The sequence below is a fragment of the Urocitellus parryii genome, chromosome 3 (genome assembly GCF_045843805.1).
Source record: "Urocitellus parryii isolate mUroPar1 chromosome 3, mUroPar1.hap1, whole genome shotgun sequence".
Classification (NCBI taxonomy): domain Eukaryota; kingdom Metazoa; phylum Chordata; class Mammalia; order Rodentia; family Sciuridae; genus Urocitellus; species Urocitellus parryii.
Genome location: NC_135533.1, coordinates 218,168,279 through 218,188,953, shown reverse-complemented (window position 1 = coordinate 218,188,953; position 20,675 = coordinate 218,168,279). Strand labels below are relative to the sequence as shown.

The window sequence follows — 20,675 nt, the reverse complement described above, 5'->3', positions numbered from 1 at the left end:
GCGGGGCGGCCGCGCGGGGGCGCGCGCGGCAGGGCGGGCGCGCGCGGCGGAGGGAGGGAGCCGGGAGGCCGCGGAGCAGCGAGCGCCGCCATATTAGGCACCGCGGAGCCCGGGAACCCGTCAGCGGCGGCCGCGGCCGGGCCTGGCGGAGCTGCGGGGGCCGGAGGCGGGTGCGGCACGGCGCCGGGAGAGGCGGGGCCGGCGGGAGCCAGCGGGCGAAGGGAGCGAGCCAGGTGAGGCGGCCGGGTGGGGGGACCCGCCCCCCGGGCTCCAGGCGGCGGTGGGGTCGGCCGCGACCCCCAAACGCGGCGGACCCCCGGGCCGCCACCCCTGCGCAGCTCGGGCCCCTGCAGGAGCTCGGCGCCCTAGTCGCCCCCCAGGTGCGCCGGGCCGGTGACCTCAGCATCCCACCGCGGTCCCAGCCCCGAGCCGAGCGCCCGCCGCTCAGCCCTGGGCGGCCCCCGGCGGCACCTGCAGGACGGACCTCGCTGTCCCCGCGGGCAGCGCCGCAAGTGTCAGGCCGAGCGCCGCCCCGGAGCCGCGGGTCCCGTCCTGCCCGGCCTCTCCCCCGGCAGCCCCACGCCCTCCTGGCCGGTCGCGCTCTCCGGCCTGTCACCCGCCGACCCTCCCAGCCCTGTCGCTTCCCTTTTAAACCGCCCACCCCGCGGCGGAGCCTGCCGCGACGCCCTCCCGCAATGAAAAACAGCAGGAGACCCGGAAACGACCCGGCTCTGGGGTGCTGGGACCCTGGTCTCCACAGGGACACAAAATTACCCAGGGGACAAAGTTTGAATGCTTTCGTGTCCCCATCCCACCCGTCCCTTCGGATTTCTCATCCCCCACCCTCCGAGCCCCGCGGCCAACGTCAGTGACCCCTCAGCACCTGACTTTCCCATTTCAGCAGTGACCCTACCCCAACCAGAGGCAGCCTATCTCTGCCCAGTCCCCCATCTGAACCTGCATCCTGCCTGGCCACCTCGGACCTCCTGCATGCCCCCCACTCCCAGCCCTTTCCCCAGCTAAAGCCCATGGACCACCCCCTTCAAGACCTGTCCCTGACCGAAAGCCTGAGACCCACCCACTTCAGATGCCTAAACCTGTTTGGTTTTTCCCTGATTTCTGCACCCAAAACTCATGCCCTGAATCAGGGCACTTCTCTGGCTGGGAAGCAGATCCCCCCACCCTAGTCCACTGATGACCTCACCCTCTGGCTGGGGAGGCTGCACCCCCCACCTTCTCACCCAACTTTGAATGAGGGCGATTTGCCTAATGGAAACTCATCCAGGCAGAACACACACTGCCCCCTGGGCCTGGGTCCTGGAGGACAGACTTTGAAGTGAGGGAGGTCGGGAGGTATGTCTTGTGGGTGGGGGCTTGATGCACCCCCACTGGAGGCTCATGGCTGATGGCCCCTGAGGGCTACGCTAGAGGAGCAGGGTGCTTCCAGAAGGTATCCAAGGCTGTTAATCATGCAGAATTTCTTAGGAGCCACTGGGCCCGTGTCGCTTTGGTAGTGCTGGGTTGTTGCAGGTGTGCCGGGTGCCACGGGGGGAGCAGCTGGGCTGCCAGGGTTTTGTAAGGCACAGGCTCCCCCAGAGAACTGAGCTGTGGTCTTCACTCCTGCTCCCAGGGTGACTCTTGGCTGGTGGCAGTTTCTCAGCAGTGTGTGCTGGTCGCTCCTGTGACTGTTCCTCAGTGAAACCTGGGGACCCGTGTGGGCGAGGGGGTAGTGATTGTTTGGGGGTAGGGACAGGAGTACCCAGAGGCAGTGGAGAAGCCTGGGAGGGCTTCCAAGGGGGTTCTGTGTAGCTGCTCAAACCACTGTCTCTATTTCAGCAGGAAATGTCACGCTGTTTACCAGTCACTGGGGCTCTTGGTGGGTTGGGCTTTGTGTATGGGACACATCCAGGTTTGGGGGCCTAGAGGGGTTCGTTGGCCTTTCCCTCTGGGTTATTTAGAGGGATGAATATCCAAAGCCACTCTGCTTGGTGGGCTGATTCTGGGGCTCCTGGGAAAGGGACTTGGATTTTGGGAACTGAGGCCCACAGCGCCCTCATCTGCCTTCTGTTAGAGTTGAGCCAGTTCGGGGAGTTACCTGTGCTTGTCTGAACTGGACAAGGGGTCCTGGGATGAAGTGGGTGGGAGCCAGGGACTCTGCTTAGCACCCTGCAGTGCCCAGAACACTGCACCCCCAAGAATGACCCAGCACTGTGCCCACAGTGCTGGGGGAGGCCCCACAGGGAGTCCAGATGGAGCCTGTGGCGTGACTGTCTGGTCTCCACTCCGTCCCCAGTGGGGCTGTGTCCTGAGCAGGCGCAGTGCCCAAGCACATACTGGGGTGAGTGGAGGGCTCATAGGGCTCATGTGGCCTCCCTCCTTTTCTGTCCCCAGCAACTCCCTGGGGTTCCTACTGACCTCCTGCTTGCCAGAGCGACCCCTGACTATCCTGCGCACACCTCCCTTTTGCCCTGCAGAACCTGCCCTGGGGACCTGGACAGGGTGTGCTGTGGTGAGGGCCGGGGCAAGCCCAGAGCCAGAGGCCCCCCACATGGGCATTCCTGCCCTAATGACCTGGTCTCTTCACCTGGGGAAGGAGACCCAGGTGGCCTCCCCTGCAGTGCCCCATCCGGCCGTCAGGTAGTCATGCTCGCTGGCCGCACCCCCTCAGGGTGGTCTCTGGAGCGAGCCGTGTCTGTTCCCTGACCTGGCTCTCCTTCGGTTCCCTTCACTTCCCTTTTAAAATTTTGTTTATTTTTTTAGTTTTTTGCTGATGACAGCGGTGTGCACACAGTTCTCACGCCACTCGCAGTAGACACGCATGGTTTGGGTTTTATATGTTTGCCAAGCTGTGTGGCTGTCACCACTGTCCACTTCTAGGACCATCACCCCAAGGGAAGCCTGTCCCACGAGCAGTCGCCCCATCCCTCCCTGGCCCCCAGCACCCACAGATCCTTTTCCTGTCTCTGGACTCGCTTACCAAGACAGTCACACAGCGCCACCTTGTCGTCTGGTCCTCCCTGAGCATCATGCCCTCGAGGCCCGTCCACGCTGCAGAATCTTGCTCCTGCGGTGGCTGAGTAGTCCTCCAGGTGTGGCTGGACCGAGCTCGCATCTTCTCCTTCCCAGGCCTTCCCCACCTTCGTGATGCTGCACCAAAGGACACCAGACAGTCCTGAGGGCGCTGGTGGCTGTCAGGTCTGGGCTGTTCTGGCCTGGAGCGGGTGGAGACAGCCCGTCACCAAGCAGGCCCCGCCCTGCCACGCCGGGATGGAAAGGCCACCTGAGCACCCAGGTTCCTTCCTGCGGCCCTTCCTTGGACCTGCAGGTGGGCACTGCGATGGCCCTCGACAAGGGAGAGTGACTGATGCTCTGAGCTGCTGGAGCAGGGGGTGTTTGCCTTGTGGGGGCTGCTGCAGACCCGGGGTCACCACGTCAGCCCAGGTGGGTGCTGGGTGGTGCGAGAAGGCCACAGAAGGTGCTCCAGGTCCCCCGCGTCACCCTTTTCTACCTGGAGCAGCAGTTCTCTCGGGGTGGCCTGGGGGGGGACGGTGGGGCAGCAGCTCAAGCCAGTGTCGAGAGCTCTGCTGGGCCGAGAGTTCTCCCTGGGGCGGGGCGGGGTGTAGTCACTGAGCTCGAGAATGAGTGGGCACAGCCTCCCCGGAGGGCGCCTGCCCCCGAGGGTTCCCACTGGAGCCGGAGGCTGGCTGCAGCCCTCCTGGGTTCCGGGCCTTTGGCCGTGTCTTGGCTGCTTTGTCTGAAGGGCCCCTGGCTGTTCTTGTCCCCCATGGCCGAGGCCCCGACTTTGGCAGGTCTCACTGTGCGGCTCAGCTGTCAGCGGCCAGGGCTGAGTTCTGGTCCAGCCGCCGCCCCTTGTCATCAGCAGCCTGCTTGTGGGACTGACCACCCACCGGGGAGCCCTGTTGCTCTATACTTGGCGCCCTCCCCAGCGTGGGCATCACTGGGACTGTCACTGGATGGTAGGATGGCCTCCAGGTACCTGCCTGCCACACAGCTGCCTGCATTGGGCAGATAGAGGGGCAGGAAGCAGGCTGGACCTGTCATTGAGCCTGTGGCTAGCTGCCACTTGCTTCCTGGGCACCTCTGTGACAGGCTGCTGAGTGCTTCGCAGGCCTTATGCCCTGTCCCACAGCTGTGCTGGCAGGAGGGGGTACCCCCACCTGAGAAGAAGAAACCAAGGTGCCAGGAGGTGTCCAAAGCCTTGGGGCCTGTAAGGGTTGAGGTGGCCCAGAGCCAGAGCTGGCTATCCAAAGCCCAGGTCTTTCCCTTTAGAATGTCACCGGGGCATGTGATTCACGGGAGGGAGGGGCAGGGGGTTACAAGGTGGTTCCTGTGCTCCAGGGGTTCGCTGGCCAGGCTGCGTGGGGTGGACAGCATGGGTTGCCCGTGGCCCTGGGCTCTGCAGGGAGCATCGTCGGTTGCTTGCACAGTGGCTCCTGATCAGCATGCAGCCGAGAGGCCAGAGGGGGTGAGAGGAGCAGGTGAGGGGGGCACGGTGATGCTGGCGCAGGCGTGCTGTGCAGGGCTCCAGGAGGCAGGGGAGACCGGCTCACGAGACCCCTCCTGTGTGCGTAGGTGCTGCTGACTCGTGCCCTGCCGGCTCCATCCTTCTTTCTTTGGAAGTGGGTTTTAGCTGTAAGTGGACACAGTACTCTTATTTTTTTTTAAATTTTTTGTTTAGAGAGAGATGGAGAGAGAATTTCAACATTTTATTTTTTAGTATTTGGTGGACACAACATCTTCTTTTTGTATGTGGTGCTGAGGATCGAACCCGGGCCACACGCATGCCAGGCGAGCGTGCTACCGCTGGAGCCACACCCCCAGCCCCAGTACTCTTATTCTTATGTGTGTGTTCTTGTGTGGTGCAGAGGGTGGAACCCGGTGCCTCACATGTGCCAGCTGAGCGCTCCGCCGCTGAGCCCTAGCCTTACCCGTCTGCGGGCTCTTTCTATCTGGAGCTTCTCGCCCAGCCCGTAGAGGATGGCTGGCTGCAGACCACAGGCCCCGGCTGCCCTGGCTGCCCAGCCTGGTCTCTTAACCTCCTGGGAGGCAGGGCTCGCCTGGGGAGGCTGCTGGAAGTCTGGGGATGCCTGGGACTGTGCTGGGTCTCCTGGTTCTTGCGTCTGGATGCCCTAGATACAGCACTTTGCCTCTGAATCTCTGCCCTCGGCCATTTGCCACCTTGGTCTTCCATTGGATGGTTCCAGCTGGAGCCCGACTGCAGAGGTCCCAGCGGTTCTCTTCCTGTGGAGTCCTGGGTGTCTCGACCCCTAGAGCGGCCTTGTCTGGGGCCCAGAGGGTGAGCACAGGGGCGAGTGCCAGCTCAGGGCCTGGCTCCTCCACCCCCGCTGCCAGCCCCACCCAGTCACAGGGTAGCACTGGGCCTGTCTGCGGGACTCTCGTGGGGACAGAATTAAGAAAGAGCATGCAGAGTCTGCCGTCTGTTGGTGGCTGGGGCAGGCCCAGGTCACACAGGCATCCAGGAGGCTGGTCCGGGGCTCTTGGGGCTGGCAGGTGCCAGTCTGCAAGTGCCTGTTGGTTGGCTGCTGCTCTTGAAGGCTAGAGGCACCCTTATCCAGGATGATTCTGGCCCCAGGAGGCACTGGTGATGTCTGGGGGCATGTGTGCTCGTCACTCCTAGGGGAGCCCCTGGCCTGGAGTGGCGGAGGCCTGGGACGCCTCCGCATGGCCTGCCTGCCCAGGGCCCCGCCCCAGAGAACAGCCCGGCCCTGTGTCTGCAGTGCTTTGGGGACACTGGCTTAACCATGTCAGAGGCAGTCACAGCCAGACCCCAGTCAGCTGCTGATGCGGGTGACAGAGGTCCCTCATTACAGGAGCGGGCCTTTCCTTTTGTTCCTCAAGAGCTTTAAAATGTGAAAAGAGTAGGGACCAGTTTTTCAAGATGAGCAGGACTGGAAGGAGTCAGAGTTTGGCCCAGGCCCTGCGACCAGACTGCTCTGCTCCTGGAGATGCCTGCTGGTCAGCAGAGGTCCTCAGTGCCGCCCCTGCCAGGGGAGGCCCAGCCCTGCAGCAGCCCTGACTGCTCCAGCCGACCCTGGAGCCTCAGGTGGAGCCTGGAGATGGCGCCCTGGCTCCTGCCCACGCAGGGGCGTGGCCTAGCTTCCCGAACTGAAATGTGGTGCCCTGTCCCTTCTCATACAGGAGAGAGCTCTCTGGGACCACACTGGCTTCAGGGGGCAGAAGGACATAAGTAGGGCACAGGCTGCCCTCAGGCCACTTGGTCCTTGCTGGCCTAAGCGCCAGCCTGCTCACTCCCTGTGGTCTCAAAAGCAGATCTGGCTGTGGCCTGGCCCTGGAGCAAGGTGTCCTCAGCCCTGTGGACACCTGTCTGGTTCTCAGGGTGGGGTCTCCTGGGCACTACAGAGTGCTGGGCAGCATCCTGTCCTCCACCTGCTCCATGCCGGGGCACTCCGCACCACCCAGCATCCCCTGGGGCACAGTGGCCAGGGCAGGAACTCCTGGGTACAGCGAAGGGGAGCTGCCTTTGCTGCATACCTGCTGAGGGGAGCCTAGAGCACCACGGCTGTGGAGGGCGGGCTAGTGTGGGCACAGCGGCGAGCAGCAGGGCAGGCCTGGGAAGCGCAGCGCAGGGGCTGTCGACCCGTGGTGTGAGCAGGAGAGCACCCCACCAGGCACAGGAGCCCTGGCTCAGGACAGCCTCGCTGAGGGCTCCCCGAGTGGACCCTGGCTGCGCGTCACTGGCTCACGTTGTACTCCCAGAGGAGCAGGTGGGAGGGCGGAAACAGAAGGCGCGTGTGTCAGTGGAGCAGAGGCCTCCTGGTCTTTATTCTGGGGGACTCTGGTGAGCAGGTGGGCGACACAGTGGCCCTGACCAGCAGGGGACGGGCAACGGGAGGCTTGGCAGCCAGGGGTCCTGGCCCACCACGCGGGATCTCAGGCAGCAGCCTCCCTAGGGGCACACCCTGGGCTGGCCCCGTGGGGCTCCCCGCAGGCCTGTGGGAGGCCCATTCCTCATGCTGCTGGGCTCTGTACTGAGTCCCTCGATGCCGTGGTGTCCAAGCCCAGCGGTCTCTCGTTCTCGGTGGCAGCTCGTTCTGATGGTTCTCCCCCGACATTTCACTGTGAACTTCCAGCCCTGAGTGAGCAGGCCCCGAGGCACAGCCTGGCACCCTGGCCCGCCTGGCTGAGGGGTGGGTTGGTCTGAACAGCTGACACGGCCCTGTGACTCCAAACTCAGGAAGTAAAAGTGGCGGCAGGTTAGCTGGGACTTCCTTCCCCTGACCTGCCTCATCCCTCCCCAGGCCCAGCCTCTGCTCCAGGTCCTTCCCCCCTCCGCAGGCCGGTGGCCTGGCTCCTGCGAAGCGCTGCCCCTGTGCTCCGAGCGGCCAGAGTTTCCAAGGATGAGTTCTTAGAAGGGACAGTGCCTCCCTGTGGCCTCGTCCTGTGAGCACCAGATCGCCCTCTTAAAGCTCAGCTCCGCCAGCTGTGCGCCCCGCAGGCCCCGGCACCTTCGCCTCTGCGGCTGCAGGTCAGGCGCTCCTTGGCTTCGCGGCTGCGGTGAGCACAGGCGTCTTTCTGAGAATGATTTGCTCAGGCCCTTTGCCAGTTTGGTCCCCCCTCTGAGGGGGACAGTTTTCCTGGTTTGGCGGGGGGTGGAACCCAGGGCCTGGCACACTGGGCAGGCCTCCACCCGAGCCACACCCAGCCGTGTTGGTCACGCTGCGTGATAAGGTGCCTCTCACGGCAGACGCCCCGGCTCCTTCTCTGGAGGCTTCTGGCCTTTCGTCTCCTGCCGTGCAGGTGAGCTAGGGCCTACAGGAGGCAGCCTGTGGTTCTGCAGCAGCTCCCACAAGTCCAGAATCCTCCAGGGCTGAATCCAGGTGTGGCAGGCCTTGCCCACGGTGGGGAGACTCAGGAGGGTGGTGAGCCGCCACCCGCTGTCAGCTGCTCTGTGTGTCCAGTGCACTGAAAGCCGGGATTGCATTGAGCCACAGGAGCGCGTCCCGGTGGTCATGGGGCAGGAGGCTTAGCTGGAGGGGGAGGGGCTGGCCCTGCAGCTTGGCAGCCCCCCTCCCAGCAAGCAGGAGACTGATGTCGACCAGGACGAGGACCCCAGGGCTCAGGCCTCGGGAGCCAGCCCAGCTCTTGGTGTGACGGGCCAAGCACAAGTCTGTGCCCGTGCTTGGTCTTGGTGGTCTCACCTACAAGAGGGCGGCTCAGCTAGGAGACCCTGCAGAGGGTACAAGATGGGACCCGGTCTCAGTCGAGCGGGGGCTGCAGTCTGCATGCTGTGGGCTCTGCCTTGGGGTTGCTGGGTCCGTCAAGGAGCGCGGGTGCCCTGCTCCTTTGCCTCCGGATTCACACTGTCAGAGGCCAGTGGGGGAGGGCGTGGGAAATGGGGGTGCAGACTCGCCTCCACCTCAGACACCAGCCGAGGCAGCTGGGTATGTGCCCACAGCAGCACTGAGCCAGCGTGGCCTGTTCCTCAGGAGTCTTCCTCCTCCCCTGCCTGTCTGTGGATCTGGTGGCCCTGGGAACCTCCTGTGATGGCATCACCTGGCCTTGGGCCTTTTGGCACTGGCTCATTGCCCTGAGCACGGTGCCCTTAGAGCCGTGCCGTGCCGGTCACGGCATGTGTGGGGCTTTCTGTCCATGGCTGGGTGGCACTCCAGCCGAGGTGTGGGCCACGCTGCAGGTGCCGGTCTTCACCTGGATCTGCATTTCCCTTCTCGCGGGGTGTGTCTAGGCGGTCACTGGGTCACATCGCGTTGAGCGTGACAGCTTCAGTTTAGGAAGAGGAGGACGTTGTGAAGGTGGACGGTGGTGATGGCTGGCCACAACCTGAGTGTGCGCCGGGAGTGGTCAGGACGGTGAATTTCAGGTCTGTCACAGTTGTTAAAGCCACGCGTTGGTGTCACTGTGGTGCTCCTGGAGGAATTTTTTGGTTTTGTTTTTGGGGATTTTTTTTTTGTGGGGGTCGCTAAGTTGCTGAGGCTGGCTTTGTACTCACGATCCTCCTGCCTCAGCCTCCCGAGATATGCGCCACCGAGCCAGCTAGGATCTGTGCTTTAGAGCTTTTGGCTCTTGAGTGCGGCTTTGCTTTTTTTTTTTTAGCTGTAGATGGACACAATAACTTTATTTTGTTTACTTAGTTTTCTTATGTGGTGCTGGGGATCCAACCCAATGCCTCACACATGCTAGGCAGGTGCTCTACCACTGAGCCACACCCCAGCCCCCCCCCCTTTTTTTTAAAGAGAGAGAGAGAATTTCAATATTTGTTTTTCAGTTTTTGGCGGACACAACATCTTTGTTGGTATGTGGTGCTAAGGATCGAACCCTGGCCGCACGCATGCCAGGCAAGTGCGCTACCGCTTGAGCCACATCCCCAGCCCGGGGCTTTGCTTTTTGACTTTCTGCATACCCAGCTGTCCGCCCCAGGCCCCAGGCCGAGGAGACCAAGCAGCAGTGCTAGGATGGAGGAGGCAGGGGCTCCTGGGGCGCAGAGTGGGCAGACCAGGGAGAAGCGGCCGTCGCTGAGCCTGATCTGCTGCTGTGCAGAGGCAGCGCCCAGGTCGGGCAGGAGGCTTCTCACCCAGACACTGAGCACTTCTGCCCTCACCTGCTCTCTCATGTCCGTCACTGAGCACAGAAGCACCATGGAGGCTCCCAGCAATATGTGCAGCTGTGTGCCAATAAAGTTTTATTTACAAAAACAGGCGCTGCCCCTCACCCGCCTTAGGCCACACCCTACTTCCCTCCCTGGAGGGCTCCTTGCTGGTGCACTGCTGACCTCAGCTTGCACATCACCCCTCAGAGAGGCCTCCCTGGGCTGGCTGTGCACACAGGACCCCCTGTAGGGTACCGTGTGGTTGGGGTCCGTCTTGGCCCTGGACCCCATGTGCTGTCCCCTTGGTAATGTCTGCAGTGAGATGGAGCTCACTGACGCCACACGCACACGGCAGGCCAAGGCCTGGGGCTCCCGTGCCGTGTGGCAGGTCACAGAGGCCACCCTGCTCAGGGCAGGTCTTTGCTGGGCCACCTGCACCCTGCCAGCTCTCAGGGCCTCCAGAGCAGAGAGCCCTTCCCCAGCAGGCAAGGACGAGGGCACAGACATGCCCCAGGGCAGCATGTGGGTGGGGGGTCTGCGGTGCCTGGGGGCCTGGGGCCTTGCCAGTGGGGGTTCCCGCCGAGCAGCCGGAGGGCAGCCAGTCTGTCCCCATTCAGTGTTGCTCAGGCCTCCCGGACCCCAAATTGTGGGAGCCAGTTCCACAGGCACTGGACACTTGGCTACTCCTCTAGTGACCCCCACGGGGGCTGCTGGCCCTGACTGACCTCCAGCCCTTCCCGCTTCAGGCTGACCTTGGCGTGCAGGCCGTGCCCTGCCCCACCATGGATCAGGACTATGAGCGGCGGCTGCTCCGTCAGATTGTCATCCAGAACGAGAACACGATGCCGTGTGTGAGTCCTGCCCCCTGTCTGTGCAGGGGGTCTCCATGGGGTGGGTTCAGGGGCCTGGGGACCCGTGGGGCCCCAAGCACATTCTTCACCAGGCTCCCGCTGCGGAGGCTGCTGGCCACTCTGGTCTTGCGCTCCCTTGGCAGGTGGCCTGGGTATGACCAGACTACCCCAGTGCCCCTGTCCGTCCCTGGACCTGGCAGAGGCCTGCTCTGGGACGCTTCTCCCCTCCTGTCCCTCGGCCTGAAACGGGTGGACCTGGGCCCACCAGCAGGCTCCACCGTGTCAGCCTGAGAGGCTTCGTGAAAGGACCCGTGGCAGCAGAGGCTGGCCCGGGGCTCCTGGGTCTGGCTGAAGCAGTGTCCGCCTGCCTCTCCAGGTCTCGGAGATGCGACGCACCCTGACGCCCGCCAGCTCCCCGGTGTCTTCCCCCAGCAAGCACGGGGACCGCTTCATCCCCTCGCGCGCCGGAGCCAACTGGAGCGTGAACTTCCACAGGATCAATGTGAGTGGCCCAGGGGGAGGGAGGCCGCCAGGGTCCACCCGGCCTGCTGTCCCGCCTTCTCTGGCTGGACACGCCAGACCCATGCCACTCCCTCTCCTCCCCACGCAGGAAAACGACAAGTCTCCCAGCCAGAACCGCAAAGCCAAGGACGCCACCTCAGACAGCGGCAAAGGTAGGGCCCCGCCCGCCCCTCCGCCCGCCCGCCCGCCCGCGTCTGCCGGCCCTGGCCTCACTGTGCGGCTGCCCGCAGACGGCCTGGCCTACTCGGCCCTGCTGAAGAACGAGCTGCTGGGAGCTGGCATCGAGAAGGTGCAGGACCCGCAGACCGAGGACCGCAGGCTGCAGCCCTCCACGCCTGAGAAGAAGGGCCTCTTCACGGTGAGCTGCGCTGGCCACCCGGCCAGGTGCTGGGTCCTCCGTGGCATCCAGGCTGAGGACCCAGCGGGTGGGCTGCAGGGGGCTGCACAGTGTCCAGGCCTCTGGTTCCTTCCCCACACCAGTCCCAAGCTTCGTTCCAAATACCTGGGTCAGTGGGGCCCCTCCTGGGGGCCAGGCCGGGCTGCGGGTGCCCCAGCCACACCCTGCCGTTCACCTCCTGAGCACGCACGGCCGCGGGGACCCTGTGGCTGGTGCCTGGCCAGCAGCCTGCAGAGGCGGCCAGGGCCTCCTGCAGAAGCGCTGCACAGAGCCCCCCGGTTTGTCCTCTGGTGGGAGACTGCGGGCAGCAGCGTCAGGCAGGCCCGGCCAGGCACCTCTGCAGAAAGCAGTCCAGGTGCCCAGAGGCAAGGCTGCCCCGCCCAGAGCTGGGCTGCGCCAGGGTCGCAGAGCACGCCTGGACGCCTGCCCGCTGGGGTGCCGAGTGCAGGTCGGGTTCTTAAGCACCTGTGTCCCCCCTAGTATTCCCTCAGCACCAAGCGCGCCAGCCCCGAGGACGGCAACGACGTGTCCCCGTATTCCCTGTCTCCTGTCAGCAACAAGAGGTCAGCCCCGTCTCTGGGTGGGGTGTCCCTGGGGGCCCCAGAGGCTTCCCAAGAGGGCCTGTCTTCCTGGGGCATGAGCCCAGCAGGGACCCACAGCACTGGGTACAGCCGGGAGCCAGGGAGGGCGACCTGGGGGCCTGGCTGCAGGCGTCCAGGGCCGCCTCAGCCACAGGGTGGACGTGGCCAGCAGCAGGCCCGGGGCTGGCGGGCGTGGTCGGCAGCTGTGCCGGGCAGGGTGCAGGCTGCTTGATGCCAAATGGCCGTCTCGGCTGTCTCCAGTCAGAAGTTGCTCCGGTCTCCGCGGAAGCCCACCCGCAAGATCTCCAAGATCCCCTTCAAGGTCCTGGATGCCCCTGAGCTGCAGGACGACTTCTACTTGAACCTGGTGGACTGGTCGTCCCTGAACGTGCTCAGTGTGGGGCTGGGGACCTGCGTGTACCTGTGGAGCGCCTGCACCAGCCAGGTGGGCCCGGGACGCGGGCGGCTCTGAGCAGGGGAGTCCTGGGGCAGGGCCGGGTGGGTGCCACCACCAGCCGGGACTGCTCAGGGGCGAGCCCAGGGCAGAGGGCGGAGGAGGAGCTCTGCCCAGGGGAGCTGCCCTGCCTTGGCCCACGCCACCCACGACTTCACCCTGTGGCCACGGCCGCCTCCTGGCAGCAGGGGCCCCTTGCCCCGGCTCTGCGCTCTCCCACCCAGCTGTCCTTGGGCCTGTGCTGGCCTGTGTCCTCCCCACTCCAGGTTAGGTGCTCCCAGACCCTGGCCATAGAGGACATGTGGTCTCACCCATCTCCTGTTGCAGGTGACCCGGCTCTGTGACCTCTCTGTGGAAGGGGACTCCGTGACCTCCGTGGGCTGGTCTGAGCGGGTGAGTCCAGAACCCGTCTTTCTCTGGAGAACCCTCTAGTGGCCCTGGGTGCATCCCTGACCTGACCTGGGCGGCTCCTGGTGGAGAGTGACAGAGACACACGCAGCCCTGGGACCCCGCTCAGAGTCTCCCCACAGGGCCCTGTGCAGGTGGCAGCAGCTCCTGACCCTGCCCTGCCCCTGGCCGCACACACCCCTGCCCTGGAAGGGAGGGCAGGGCGGGGGGCGCCGGTCCCCGCTCCTGTGGAGCCGTCCGTGGCCCAATGCAGGTGGCCTGTGTGGGCTTTTACGTCTCGGGGAAGCCGGGGCCCTGCCCAGCCCCCGCTGGCTCCAGTGTGCAGCCCCCAGTGCGCGAGGGGCCGCCCTGTGCCCCGCAGGCTGCCAGCAGTGCCTCCCCCTCCCGGGAGTCCACGGGCCCAGCCAGCTGCTCCCCACGCCGCCCGTCGCCGTGGCCTGGGCTCAGCGTGGAGGTGCTGCTCTCTGTGAATTTCCCCTGTTGGAGTGCAGGTGTCCCACGTGTTGGGCCGATCGTCACACCCCGAGTCCTGGGTGCTCTGGGGGCTTTCCAGCCTCCGGCAGGTCACTCACAGTAGGGGCAGTCCGAGGCACCACCCCAGGCCCTGGAAAGAGGAGAACTGGGCGACCAGGTCCAGGCTGGCTCCCGTCCACAGGCCGGGCCTGACCCTGCCCTCTGCCCTTGCCGTTGCTCCCAGGGGAACCTGGTGGCCGTTGGCACACACAAGGGCTTCGTGCAGATCTGGGATGCCGCTGCGGGGAAGAAGCTGTCCATGCTGGAGGGCCACACGGCGCGTGTCGGTGAGGAGCCCGGGCCCTCCGCCCTCTCCCTTGGGGCCAGGCTTCCTGGCCAGGCTGAGGCCCACTCTGCCTTTTGCCCGCCTCCAGGGGCCCTGGCCTGGAACGCTGACCAGCTGTCCTCCGGGAGCCGGGACCGAATGATCCTGCAGCGGGACATCCGCTCCCCACCCCTGCAGTCAGAGCGGCGGCTACCGGGCCACCGGCAGGAGGTGTGCGGGCTCAAGTGGTCCACGGACCACCAGCTCCTCGCCTCGGGGGGCAATGACAACAAGGTAGGCACCGGCGCCCACTCCCCAGCCCTAGGTGCCCACCTGCTGCGCGCTCTGCTCTGTGGGGACACTGGGACAGGATGCCGGGCTCTGCTCCTGAAATCCATCTGGCTTGAGCAGGGTGACAGGGGTGTGCCCTGGTGCCCCCCAAGGGAGGGCCTGGGGAGCAGGTACCACCTCTTTTCAGGGGCTGGCCTTGGGGACATGTGCCCCGGGCTCACACAGCCACTGTCCCCAGCTGCTGGTCTGGAACCATTCGAGCCTGAGCCCTGTGCAGCAGTACACCGAGCACCTGGCTGCCGTGAAGGCCATCGCCTGGTCCCCTCACCAGCACGGCCTGCTGGCCTCAGGAGGCGGCACGGCTGACCGCTGCATCCGCTTCTGGAACACGCTCACGGGGCAGCCGCTGCAGTGCGTGGACACGGGCTCCCAGGTGTGCAACCTGGCCTGGTCCAAGCACGCCAACGAGCTGGTGAGCGGGCGGCCACCGGGCGGGAGGGCGGGGCGGGGCGGGGACACGGGCCGGGCCTGAGCCTCTCCCCGCCAGACCAGCAGGGTGACTGGTCAGAGAGGCCGGCTGGCCAGGAGGCCCCGTGGCTGCCTCTGTGGGGAGAGGGTGGAGAAGGAAGCCTGGCGTCCCCTGGGCACACTGACCCACGCCTGTCCATCCTTCCATGGGTGGAGGAGGGTTTGCAGTGGGCACAGAGGCAGGGGCTGCAGCGCCCTGGGATGGGGGTCCTGAGGGACTCCTGCCACTGACTGCTGAGGCCCCCACACCCCGGGGCGACCGGGAGGCCAGTCCTCCTCCAGGCACCTCAGCCCTGGGCGCAGGAGCAGCCACCACGTCCTGGAGCCCAACCCAGCCCTCCCCTAGGTGAGCACCCACGGCTACTCTCAGAACCAGATCCTCGTGTGGAAGTACCCGTCCCTGACCCAGGTGGCCAAGCTCACGGGGCACTCCTACCGCGTCCTCTACCTGGTGAGTGCGTCCTCTCCGGGCTCTTCTCCTGGACCCATGGGAGGAGACTGGGGCCAGGCTGGCTCTGGTGGCAGGTCACGGGGGAACGGTTGCTACGTCCTTGGCTGAGCCGCCTCACCACCTGGCCCTCCCGGCCACCTCCACCCCTTTACGGGTTTTGTTTCCCCTGAGAAGCCAGCCAGGGACGGCCCGCGTCGGGTAACTGGGGTCTCACAGCAGAGCCCTTTGGCCACAGAGGGCAGGGCAGCTCCCCAGACCCCCTCGCGCTGTTTGTGCCGCGCTGGGCTGGCACCCAGGGCCTCGCACCTGCTAGGCAAGCACTCCACCCCTGAGCTACAGCCCGGGCCTTTTTATTTTATTTTGAGACAGGGCCTCGCTAAGTTGCCCAGGCTGACCTCGAACTTGTGATCCTCCTGCCTCAGCCTCCCGAGTAGCTGGGATGACAGGCGTGGCCATTGCTCCGGGCCTCTGCAAGTTCTTTCCAGCAAAAAATGTTTTTGTGCTGGGCTGGGATGTAGCTCGTGGGTAGAGCGCTTGCTTGAGCATGTGCGAGGCCCAGGTCCACCCGTAGTGCCCTGCGCCAGGTTTAGTGCTTAAGGCGGCGTGTCCACCTGTGCACGTGTGTGCCCTTGCTCCTGGGCACTCGGCTGCCCGTCCTTTGGTTTCGATGCTCTTCCCCGCTCCTGCCCTGCGCGGCCTCTGGCCCTTGCCCTTCCTTCTGGCCTCCAAGGCTGGGCTCTGCCCCTGTGGCTCTGATGGCATCTGGCTGCCCATATCTGCTCCCAGCCTTGTGCCCCCAACTCTGTCCCTGGGCTGCCTGCGAAGACCCAAGGACATGGAGGGGTTTCTGTCCTCTGCACAGGCAATGTCCCCTGATGGGGAGGCCATCGTCACTGGTGCTGGAGACGAAACCCTGAGGTTCTGGAATGTCTTTAGCAAAACCCGCTCAACCAAGGTACGGTGGGTGGGGGCTGCCTGGCCGGCCCGCAGGCTGTCCGAGCGGGCGGCGGCTCACAGGCTCCGTGTCTGCAGGAGTCCGTGTCGGTGCTCAACCTCTTCACCCGGATCCGGTAGACCCAGCGGCAGGAGCATGCCACACCTCTGTCCAGGCGGAGACCCCTGCTCATCCGTTTGCATGGACCCTGCCGTCCCCCGCACACAGTCCGGAGGAAGCGGCCGGGTGGGCGGGAGCTGGGCCTGGAGACACCCTGGAGAGTCTAATTAAACGCCTGATTGTGAACCATGTCCACCAGTATTTGGGGCGGGGACCAGGGACCCTCAGGATGGGGGCTTCGTCTCCCTTCCCGAAGGGCGGGAGTCTCCCGGCAGCCCTGAGACCCCGTGCGGACGTCGGCGCTCGGAGCAGGATGGACGCCTCTGGGACCCGCCCGCATCTGTGCCTCGCCGGGCCGCAGCTGTCCTGGAAGCACGTGCCCGCCTGCTGCCACTGCCTGCTGTGCTGACCTGCCAGCTGGACGCCAGGGCTGGCCAGGAGGGAGGCCTGAGGCCACGCGTCCAGCCAGAACTGCACCGCTCGGCCCGGCCCGGCCCGAGAAGCCTGCAGCCACTGGGGCGTCTTTGCAGCCATCTGTGCCACCACGCGGCAGGGCCTCAGCGGAGATGTCGGCAAGCACCGGCGTGAGCCGGCCGGGCCTGTGTCCACGGGAGAGCATCTGGGTGGACTCGTCCTCGGGACAGCTGCACTCTGCCATCGCCGTCCTCGCCTGCTGCCCGCGTCTTTCCGCCTGCGAGACTTGAATGTTTCTGTGCCTGCTGGGCGCGGGGTCCCAGAGGCTGCCTGGCCAGGGCTCAGGCGGCCGCGGTCATCTGCAGCACCTCACCTCCTGGCCTTCCCACCCGGCCGCCGGCCGCCTGCCTCAGGGAGGCTGGAGAGGACAGGAGCAGGGACGCCCGGGCCACCAGCAGCACCCTGGGCCTCCCCCGACGCCGGATCCTGCTCGTCGTCCTGCTGGCCCGGGCACAGTGCCCTGCTCTCATCGCCCCCGAGCCCGCAGGATGGGTGTGGGTGGGCCAGAGCAGCCACCTTGTCCCCGTTGATGGGTCCTGGGCAGGTGGGGTTGGGCCTGGCGCAGCCAGGGAGGCCGCACGGCTGGGTGTGCTCCCTGCGCGGTGGCCGCTGGCCGTGTGCATGTGTATATATGTATTTGTGACTCTGCATCCGTCTTCTGTGTTCTGTCAGCAGCCCCGCTGGGGGGTGGACGGGAGGCCCGCCCTGCCGCCTGCGGACGCCCCCTGTGCCGGAGCCAGGCTCCGCCCTGCAGGGCCAGCGCTGGGTCCACCGGGCCTGCCTTCCCAGGGTCGCCGTCTCGGTTTTGACTTTTTTTTTTTTTTTTTTTTTTTTAAAGAGAGAGGAGAGGGAGAGAGAGAGAGAATTTATTTATTTATTTTAGTTCTCGGCGGACACAACATCTTTGTTGGTATGTGGTGCTGAGGGTCGAACCCGGGCCGCACACATGCCAGGCGAGCGCACTACCACTTGAGCCACATCCCCAGCCCCTTTTTTTTTTAATAATAAGAAAACCCCCCGCCGCCGCCGCAGCCGCCTGATCCCAGCCTGGAGCAGTTGCCAGCGGCAGAGTGGGGGCCACGGGACCTCCGGAGCCCAGGCAGGGGGCCTGCTACTTGGGGGATTCAGGCGTGGGCGGTGGGTCCTGTGGGAGGGGTCATCAGCAGGCCACTGTCCTCCTATCACCTGGGGGTTTGTGCAGGGGAGGCCCAGCTGGGCATCTGTGTCCCTGCCTGGAGCCAGGGGCACCTTCTGTTGGCCCCCTTGGGGGACACGAGGGTCACTGGGTCCAGCAACTCCTGCCAAGGACAAGCCACAGTCACAGTCCTGTGGGGCCGGGGCCAGGTGCACATCCTGGGTTCCTCGGGCCACCCCGCGATGGGCGGCTGCCATCGGGGAGGGGAGGGCAGCACAGGAGGCCGGGGGCTGGGCTTGTTTGGCAGCAGGTCCCAGGTGGAGGGCCCAGAGGGGCAGGAAGGACGGGGAGAAGGGCGTGAGGCCAGGCCAGCCAGAGGCTATCGGTGGGGGACACAGGGCAGCAGCATCCAGAGCCTCTCCTGGTCCACAGGCTGCCGCCTTAGAGGGGAAAGGCCAGCGGGTCCAGGAGGGTGCAGAGAGGCCCTGCGGGAGGCCAGGGCCAGCTGGGGGGGACAGGGGAGGCAGGAGCAGGATCCTCTTGGGGGCAGCACCGGGTCGTGGGGGCTGGCCAGGGGCCTGGCCACCTGATCAGAATCCAGAGCCTCTCAAGCTGCATCCAGTGGGCGAGTTCAGGTTGATCAGGGTCACTAGGAGGCCTCTGCATTGTCCCACAGACGGGGACAGAGGCTCTGGCCAAGGGCACTGCGTGAGGAGCTGGGGGCACACCTGGCTGTGAAGGGGGCCAGGCTGCGGCAGGAAGCCTGAGCAAAGACCCTGGGCTCAGGAGAGCCCCGGGACGGGCAGGGGCCGTGGATGTGCCACAGCTGTAGGAGGACAGGGCCTGGGCCGTGGACTGCCTGCCCCCCCCCAGGCTAGGACACACCAGCTGGGGGGCACTGAAGGGCTCCCCACAGCGGGGGGAGGGAGGAAGGCCAGGGCGGGACCGGGGCCAGCCCCACCCGTTGCCAGGTGGCCTTTGTTGCTGTCAACAATGGCCCCAGGGGTCTTCCTGGCAGGAGTCTGCGGGGACACAGAGGCAGACATGCAGACCCTGAGGCGGGAGGCTACCCGGCCCTGTGTCCCCCTGGGCACCCTTGAAACCGACTTCCCAGCTTCCCTGGACAGGTGAGCACTGTCCCGGCCTCAGACGCTGCCTGGCCTTTTGCTTCTGTCCCCAGCTCAGTGTCATTTGCTATGCTGGTGACACCCCTCTCGCTGTGGGGCCGGGGCGCGGGCAGCCTCACCTGGGGTCACTGCCAGAAGCAAACCCGGGGCCCAAACAACAGAAGAGCCTCGGCTGCGGCCACCCCAGGTCTGGTCCGGGGGCGGGGGCCCCTCGGGAGGCCTGGGGCAGACACCCGCTCCCCGCAGCTCCGGGTGGCCCTGGCCACCGCGTGCCGTCTCCCTGCCTGTGTCCAAATTCTCCTTTAAAAGGACAGGGCACCCGAGTAGGCCCAGCGGGCAGCGCACTCATCTCACGGGGTCACACTGGGCAGAGCCTCTTTACAGACAAGGCTGCTGCTGAGGCTCCAGGGGACGTGAGGGGCGCCCCCCACCCAGAGCAGCTTCTGCGGAGAGGCCCCGTGATGGGCGGAGGGAACAGCACGCAGCTGTGCAAAAGGAAGCGCAGGAGGGAGCTGGGGCCCTCCCAAGGGGAGAAAGGAGTTCAGAAGGAGGGCAGGACAATGCGTGTGTGTGTGTGTGTGTGTGTGTGTGTGTGTGTGTGTGTGTGTGTGTGTGTGTCCCCCCCCCCCAAACCTGCCAGGGACGGGGACGGCTAGGGTCTGTCATCACACCCTTTTCCTTCAGTGCCTAGATGAACCAAGGCCTCTTGCTGGGCAGCACTAACCACTGGACTGCTGCCTGGCCCCTAGTTTTAGTCTGAATGACCTTAGTGAAGTGTGGTTTGGGACATTGGTAGCACATCTCCACTTCCTGTTGGTACTGCAGATTCTGTCTCTTGATCTGTGCCTTTACCCACTGCCTACTGCCCCAGGGCCTTTGCATGTGCTGCATGCAGCCTCTCAGGAAGCCCAGGACAGGTGCAGCGGCCTCTGCATCACCTACCCAGCCTGGGGCCACCGTGTCCTCCCTGGGCCATGCCCCCAGCCCCCACCCTCCTTCACCCAGCCTGAGCACCTCCAGGCCAGGGCTTCCTGGAGGGGGAGACCCAAGGGTCCTAGCAGCTAGAGAAGGGGGGCAGTTCCCTGGGAGGGGCTCCAGCTGGACACTCCCAGGTGAAAGGTCGGGGAGGGTCTCCTGCGGCCGTGGCGTGGGGCAGCAGGAGGCCAGCCAGGGGCCTGCCCCAGGAAGGCTGAGGCTGTGCCCCCGTCCTCAGCGATGACTATGAGTCCCTGGAGGGGCCCCACTGGACACCGGCGATCAAGCAGGCCACGCGCTGGAAGTACTCGCCCATGGGACACGACGCCGCGGGCCAGGCGTGGTACCCGGGCCTGACCAACTCGGAGCCCCGGGAGGCCTGGTACACCCTGCCCCGGGACCCCGACAGCCCGCACCGCGAGGCCTACTCCCGGTGGCACCGATGCCACAACCACCGGGAGCGGGGCCTGCCCCCAGGTGAGTGCCCTGGCCCAGCCCCGGACGGCAGGGTGCCCGTGCGCGGGCGCGAGTGACCCCCTGTCCCTGCAGCCTACACCCAGCGCCTGCGGGAGACGGCCTGGCACGACCCCACCATCCCCGCGCAGTACCGTGGCTCCAGCACGCGCTGGGGCAACGCGCTGTGGAGGGACCGGCCCCTCCGGGTCAAGGACTACGGTGAGCTGGCGGCCGGGACCCTGGCAGCGGAGGCCGGGTGCTGGGGACACACGCTGACCCGGGTCCCTGCCTGCAGTGGTCAACAGGAGCCGATATAAGGCGGAGCCGCACTCCCACGCGGCCGACTACGTGCCCTACCTGTCGGTGCCCCAGCGCCCGCGCTACACCACCCAGAACTACCGCCTCTGGGACCTGGATCCCTACTGCCCCGCCACCGACCAGCCGTCCACCTACACACCCACCTTCTGATAAAGTTCGTTCTGCCCATGCCATGGCCTCTCTGGCCACCTCCCTCGCTGGCCACTGCCCTCTCTGGCCACCGCGCGGGGGACCCTCCACCCTTCAGCTTCTCCCCGGCTGGGTCTGC

General features: G+C 65.5%; 2 protein-coding genes across 6 annotated transcripts; both read left to right on the top strand.

Moving 5' to 3' along the window:
• Window positions 1-75: 75 nt before the first annotated feature.
• On the top strand, window positions 76-16,108 carry Fzr1 (fizzy and cell division cycle 20 related 1). Of its 5 annotated transcripts, XM_077795849.1 has the most exons (15): window positions 76-233; window positions 9,287-9,356; window positions 10,354-10,458; window positions 10,835-10,960; window positions 11,069-11,132; window positions 11,211-11,338; window positions 11,858-11,940; window positions 12,220-12,403; window positions 12,740-12,805; window positions 13,518-13,620; window positions 13,708-13,892; window positions 14,128-14,361; window positions 14,764-14,868; window positions 15,731-15,823; window positions 15,901-16,108. In XM_077795849.1, exons 3-15 carry the CDS (start codon window positions 10,390-10,392, stop codon window positions 15,940-15,942), a joined length of 1,482 nt encoding a protein of 493 aa, XP_077651975.1. In that variant the 5' UTR covers window positions 76-233; window positions 9,287-9,356; window positions 10,354-10,389; the 3' UTR covers window positions 15,943-16,108. The 5 variants fall into 5 exon arrangements, with proteins under 5 accessions (XP_077651975.1, XP_026260196.1, XP_026260199.1 ...); XM_026404411.2 differs by lacking the exon at window positions 9,287-9,356; XM_026404415.2 differs by lacking the exons at window positions 76-233; window positions 9,287-9,356 and adding an exon at window positions 4,637-4,653.
• A 2,467-nt stretch (window positions 16,109-18,575) lies between these two features.
• Window positions 18,576-20,557, top strand: Tektip1 (tektin bundle interacting protein 1). The gene is made up of 4 exons (XM_026404251.2): window positions 18,576-18,658; window positions 19,872-20,110; window positions 20,183-20,308; window positions 20,385-20,557. Exons 1-4 carry the CDS (start codon window positions 18,576-18,578, stop codon window positions 20,555-20,557), a joined length of 621 nt encoding a protein of 206 aa, XP_026260036.1.
• The last annotated feature ends 118 nt before the right edge of the window (window positions 20,558-20,675 follow it).

Bases quoted from the DNA above. Each gene is read 5' to 3' on its own strand.
- Fzr1 (XM_026404411.2), top strand. From the start codon at position 10,390: ATGGATCAGGACTATGAGCGGCGGCTGCTCCGTCAGATTGTCATCCAG. The intron at 11,941-12,219 runs GTCAGCCCCGTC...GGCTGTCTCCAG, and splicing joins TCTCCTGTCAGCAACAAGAG to TCAGAAGTTGCTCCGGTCTC. The intron at 15,824-15,900 runs GTACGGTGGGTG...CCGTGTCTGCAG, and splicing joins GCAAAACCCGCTCAACCAAG to GAGTCCGTGTCGGTGCTCAA.
- Tektip1 (XM_026404251.2), top strand. From the start codon at position 18,576: ATGCAGACCCTGAGGCGGGAGGCTACCCGGCCCTGTGTCCCCCTGGGC. The intron at 20,111-20,182 runs GTGAGTGCCCTG...CTGTCCCTGCAG, and splicing joins GGAGCGGGGCCTGCCCCCAG to CCTACACCCAGCGCCTGCGG. The intron at 20,309-20,384 runs GTGAGCTGGCGG...CCCTGCCTGCAG, and splicing joins CCTCCGGGTCAAGGACTACG to TGGTCAACAGGAGCCGATAT.